The sequence below is a fragment of the Gossypium hirsutum genome, chromosome A12 (genome assembly GCF_007990345.1).
Source record: "Gossypium hirsutum isolate 1008001.06 chromosome A12, Gossypium_hirsutum_v2.1, whole genome shotgun sequence".
In the NCBI taxonomy this organism is placed as follows: Eukaryota; Viridiplantae; Streptophyta; class Magnoliopsida; order Malvales; family Malvaceae; genus Gossypium; species Gossypium hirsutum.
The window spans coordinates 86,234,550-86,240,549 of NC_053435.1; the positions used below are offsets into that span (position 1 = coordinate 86,234,550).

At 38.0% G+C, this 6,000-nt stretch overlaps 1 protein-coding gene across 2 annotated transcripts; it reads right to left on the reverse strand.

Annotated features, from left to right (window-relative positions):
- Positions 1–3,447: 3,447 nt before the first annotated feature.
- On the reverse strand, positions 3,448–5,599 carry LOC107942275 (sugar transport protein 11). 2 transcript variants are annotated; one of them, XM_041082961.1, is made up of 4 exons: positions 5,463–5,599; positions 4,897–5,365; positions 4,199–4,828; positions 3,448–4,108 (listed from the first exon to the last, which is right to left on the reverse strand). In XM_041082961.1, exons 2-4 carry the CDS (start codon positions 5,353–5,355, stop codon positions 3,647–3,649), a joined length of 1,551 nt encoding a protein of 516 aa, XP_040938895.1. In that variant the 5' UTR covers positions 5,356–5,365; positions 5,463–5,599; the 3' UTR covers positions 3,448–3,646. The 2 variants fall into 2 exon arrangements, with proteins under 2 accessions (XP_040938895.1, XP_016731393.1); XM_016875904.2 differs by lacking the exon at positions 5,463–5,599 and having other exon boundaries at positions 4,897–5,038; positions 5,160–5,301.
- Positions 5,600–6,000: the final 401 nt, after the last annotated feature.

The following is a 6,000-nucleotide window of genomic DNA, read 5'->3' on the forward strand; positions in this document are numbered from 1 at the left end:
ATATGGACCAAAAAGGAATTAAATGATGTATTGATATAGTTATTTTGCTGATATAGACCCCGAGAGACTGAATTCGAAAGTCAACTGAGGGAAACAAAAGGTTTCGGAGTGATCAAAACTCAAATCCGAGACGATCACCAAGTAAGTTCGAATAACTCAAAGTAGACTTTTAATGTACTTAAAATGTATATTCTTGATTGTGTAAATGTTTATTGCATGATAATTTATGAGATTTAATAAAGTGTGTAAAATGAGTATAAGAATGCCCCAAGTTGAATGAATAGGGTTATTCGATGGAATATCTCAAAAATGAATTGACGGTAAAAAGGATCTAGCCCGGATGGATGATCCTATAGTGACCTAGCCTCCCAAAAAATATGTGTGTATTAAGGATTTAGCCTGGACGGGTAATCCGAAGTAGGATCTGAATTTAGCCTGGACTGGTAATTTAGATCCGAGCTCATTAGAGTATATGTTATTGTAGGGGATTTAGCCTGGACTGGTAATCCCGACATTTACTCTATGAGTTTTTATTACGGGGGATTTAGTCTGATCTAGTAATTCCGCCATAAGATGTGAGGTTCGCGGGAGTGCGTACTCGAAATGATCACTTGTAAGAACTGACGGGAAAAGAGATATCTATCGAAAAACCAAAAAATTCAATGGGACTAACATGAAATGTAAATTGGGAATGATGATGTGATGAGCTCATCTAGATGTGTTATTATCTTGTCATTCTGTGAGACTAACTTAATGGTTGAGTGCATGTGATAGGAAATCTATCCCATACTTGTTTGGATTGAGTGCTTATTACGGTTATATACTAAATAACCTGTAAGTTTACTTTCCCGTTATCCGGACTTACTAAGCATGTTAATGCTTACCCCTTTCATTTTCCCTTGTTTTACAATACTTGTGGACTCTTGAGGATTGGAAGACGGTTGGAGCGTTGATCACACTCTCGACCTAATTCCGTTTTGGCTATATGGAAGCTTTTATTTTGTTATAATAGCATGTATAGGAATTTTGTTTATTTTGTTTGGCACATGTCATTAGTTTAGCCAAAGTATTGGTTCATGAATGTGTTATTAATTCATTTTGTATAAAGCCATGGTTAATGGCTAATATTCATATTGAATCATGTGTTAAAGGTTGTTGCCCTCTTGGTTAATTGAATTGTTCTAGTAGTTAGTTGAATTGAAGTTTCTTGTGGTTGTTTGGTCCCATGTTGATAGGGATATTGCTATGGTAGAATGCTATGTAGGTTATTGTTGGCATGGATGGCTTGAAGGCTTGGTAAATAGCCTATTTTTAGCCACACGGCCTGGTACACGGGCGCGTGTCTCGGCTGTGCGACTTTATTTAGACCATGACCATTTAGACAAAGAGCTCTACGGGCTGAGGACACGGGCAACAGACATGGGCATGTGCCTTGGCCGTGTGATTTCTTTGTTTATAGCTAAGTTGGCAGAATGCTCCACGGACCATAGACACAGGTGTGTGTTCTGGCCGTGTGAAGTCTGCACTTGATTTATGAGAAATTGTGAATTAAATTGGCCACACGAGTAAGGGACACAGGTGTGTCCCTAGGTGCTTAGGCCGTGTGAAACACACGGGCCATCAGCACAGCCATGTAGAGAGGGTTACACGGGCGTGTGCCCCTATTTTTAATGAAGTTTTTTTTAATTCTTTTAAGGACCCGAGTTGTTCCTGAATAGGTTTCTTAATATGTTTCGGGCCTCGTAAGCCCATATTAGGGATATTATGAATGTTTTTATTTTCGAACAAAATTTGATAGCCATATTTCCCGAATGTCTTTGTATGTTCTCGGTAATGCCTCGTACTCTGTCTCGGTCTTAGGTATGAGTAAGGGGTGTTACAGTTTTCCTTTACATTTTCTCAAGTAAAAATCCAACATTTTATCTTCTTTTTATGCCAATGGATTTCATGGTTACTTTTTTTTGTTAGTTTAAAACTGGCAACGAGTAGCTAAATATTTAGGGGTTGGTTGATGGAAATATTGGGTAATTGATTTTTGGGTTTGATGACTAAATTGCAAAATTAGACTAAATTGAATAGACTTAAAAACTTAGGATTGACGCCCTTAAGGGAAAATCGAGAAAAGTGAGACTGAAAGGAGATCTTATTGGGCACCAATTTGATAAGTCTCGGGTTAGTCGGTGAGGTCGAGAGATAAATCAGACTAATTTGTCTAATTGGGTAAAGTTTAGGCCAAGAGATAAAATAGAGCCAATTTAGGAGTAATTGCAATTTAGATCCCTAATTCGAAAACCAACCAACCACATGGAAGTTAACCAACCACTCTCTGTTATCGTATTTACTCGTATTTGGTAGTTGTGTGGTTTGCTTTCTTTATAATTTAGTCCTTTTATGTTTTAGGTAATTAATTAGTTTTAATCAACTTCATTTATGGTTTGTCGTACTATAGTGGCTAGCTAATAATTTTTTAGACTTTTTAATTACATGTTTGTAGCTAGAATTCACTTAATCGCCAACTCCTTTGGGTTCAATCCTCGGAGTACTCTTGTATCCCGTTGTACAAATATATCACAACTGACCTATCACACTTGCAAACACCACACGTAGTATTTGATTGATAGTTGTTTTAGTGTTGATTTCTCTTATCGTTCACGAGGACGATGAGAGGCGGTCAATATATTAAAGAAGATTGAACAAAATATATTTCCCAAAAGTTCTTCTTTACTCGTGACCTTAAGAAGAATGGTAATATAACTATTCAACAAATCCGTTCAAATGATAATTTGGAAATCTACTATTCAATATTGATATGCGTTGGTTCTAGGATATTATGTGATGTTGTCACGAGAAAAGTAAATACGCGATGTAATATTTTCCTTTAAGTGATGTTTTGTTCTAATGTTCATTAAGAGTGGAATTTTATATATTTATACTTTTTATATTTATATCTATAAACATTTGTAGAAATACTATTAATGTGTAAGAAATACATATTTCTCTCTTTATTTTTTTACTTATTTATTTATTGTATAACACAATTGATTATTTTTATTAAAGGCAATCACTATTTTATATACTCTAATTATACAATAAATATAAATATCTTGAAAAAACCACATTTTAAATTAGGTTACATTAACTTATATTATTTGTATAACAGTAGGTGTCCTAGTTCATTTTATGATTTGAGATTATTTTTGCTTAAGCAAGGTGATTTCAAGTAAAGCTCTCCTAGCAATGAAATTATTACCAAAATAATAAGATTATGTATAAATGCATATTATGAATATTTTTAGTTTTAAATTACACAATTTTTTCTTAAAATTTATAATTTATATTTATGATTTAAATTTAGAGTTTGTGGAGGTTGAAAATAATATCGGAGGTAATGTTGGAATTCGTATTGCAAACTTTCAAAAAACTGGTCATAATTAGAGAGGGGAAGTATGAAAAAGTTCAGGTAAATAGTGTTAAAGAATGAATGGGCACAAAACTTCAACTTTCTGTCACTCTTTAATCTCATCACTTCTTTTAAAAGAAAAATAAAATAAAAAAGATTTCCCCCAGCTCACATACATAATTTGTTAAAGCCAGGGTTTTTTTTTTTGGGGGGGGGGGTGTTGAGGTTGGATGCTGCGTATTGAATTCAAGTATCTCTTCCTTCATCGTTGCGGCTCAGTCCAATGAGGGCCTCGTCTAGGATATACTTTCCCCAAAACCAGTGTTGCTTCCACACTTGGTTTATCTCTTCTATTGGCACGTTCTTTGTCTCCGGCAAGAAGTAGTAGACGAAGACCGTCATTATTACCACGAACCCGGCAAAGAAAAAGAAGAGCCCAAACTTCATGTGGCAAAGCATGCTCAGGAATACTTGACCAATGATGAAGGTGAAGATCATGTTTATAGCCACGTTAATGCCTTGTCCTGCTGATCGAATTTCCAAGGGACAGATCTCACTTGGAACCAGCCATCCCAATGGTCCCCATGACCATGCAAATGCTGCCACGTATGCGCAGATGAACAGCAACAGTATGTTGGCATCCCACCTTGATAACTCTCCATCTCCATTCACCCCAAACCTCACCGCAATCATCGTTCCTATCGCAATCTGTACATACATAATAATGTTAATCAATCAAACGGTGCATATATTGTAGATAAGCTTAAATGATGGTTAAAAGTAGTCTTATATATGTACCTGGAAAAGGAACATTTGTGCGCCACCTTCGAGGAACAACACCCTTCGTCCGAACTTATCGACTGAATAGATGGAAACCATGGTGGCAAGGACATTGACGATGCCAGATATGACTGCGGACATGAGCGAGGCATCATCACCGAAACCCAAGGTCTTGAAGAGAACAGGTGCGTAGAACATAACAACGTTGATTCCGGTGAGCTGTTGGAAGAATGGGATGAGGATGCAGAGGACAAGTTGAGGCCTGTATCTTGGTTGGAGGATGTTCGTCCATGGGTGATCCACCTTCTTGGCAGCTTCGGTGGCGTCGAGCAAGTCCTGAAACTCGGCATCCACATGTTGCGTGCCCCGGACTTTCTGCAACATCTGCCTCGCCTTCTCGGGTTGGCCTCTCTCGAGGATGGAATTGGGAGTGTCTGGTAGCAGGTATGATCCGGCGGTCATCACTACAGCAGGAAAAACTGCCAGAACTAGAGAAAGCCGCCATCCCCATCCACCTTCGATCTTTGCTGTGCCATAGTTAATAAGGCCCGCAGCTAGAATACCGATGGTAATGGCCATTTGGAAACCAATGTTCAAAGCTCCTCTAATGCTTGCAGGTGCCATTTCGGATAAGTATACAGGAACAGACTGTCATGCCATGGATAAATTAGTAGGTAGTTGGAATTGGAGCATGCAACAACTTTTAATTCACTTACCTGATTAGCAAATCCAACGCCAACACCAAGCAACAAACGGCCAAAGATTAGGACACCAATGTTCATGGCAACACCATTCAAGATGGAACCGATGAGAAATGCAACACCTCCAGCTAACATGGAAATTTTGCGGCCAAAGATCCTGGTAACAATGGAGGCAAAGAAGGAGGCGACCAAAGCAGCAAGGTAAAGGGAAGAAGTGAAAAGAGTGAGTAGTTGGCTATCGAATTTGCAGTACTGGTTCTCGGTTTGGGATGCCTTACTCTGTTGTTCCAAAACACTAGGGAAGAACTTGTTCAGAAAAGGCTCCATTGATGTGACCCCACCTGAGATACCCAGGTCATAGCCGAAGAGCAGACCACCACTGGCAGCAATGAGGCAAGTGCAGATGACGAAGGCGGTGACACGGCCTTCATAGATGTTCACTTTGCTTGCGGCAACAAATCCTTCGCCTTCCATTGCTCCACTACTGCAACACCGTGAGTTTGGAAATGAAGTGAAAAAGACAAAAAGGTTAATTAGACAAAAAGGTTACTTAGAGTAGGTAAGGAGGGTTGCTTAATTGCCTTTCCGGAATGGTGATATGGGTTTAGGGTCTTTCAACGGACAAGTCCCGCATGAATCACCGTTTGAAGGAAAGGAGCAAAATTCTTCTACTCCCCCAATCCTATTCCTTTCATTCAAAACTCTGCCTTTATATATATCGTTTTTACTTACATTTTTACTGTCCTATTTCTAACTATATATTCTTCTTCCAAAAAATAGCCACAAAATTATTTTTATCGGTTTGACCACCCTATTTGTCGCGAAGTGATTGATTCAAACATGTTGTCTCCTCAATTAGATTTTTGTCAAACCTAATTTTAGCTGGTCAGCAAGAAAAATTTTCACATCCCTGCATTAAAAATTTTCCCTTTGTTGTTAACAATTAAATTTATTAGAAAAATCACAAATCGAGAAACATCAACAAGACTTGAGATGTCAACAATGGCTTAATCACAGCTATATTGACCATCAAGGTGTCAATTGATATGCTAATAATGAGCATTGTGAATTGCTACTATCCATTTTGTTATCTCATGTGTCTACTCTCTTTTTTTTTTC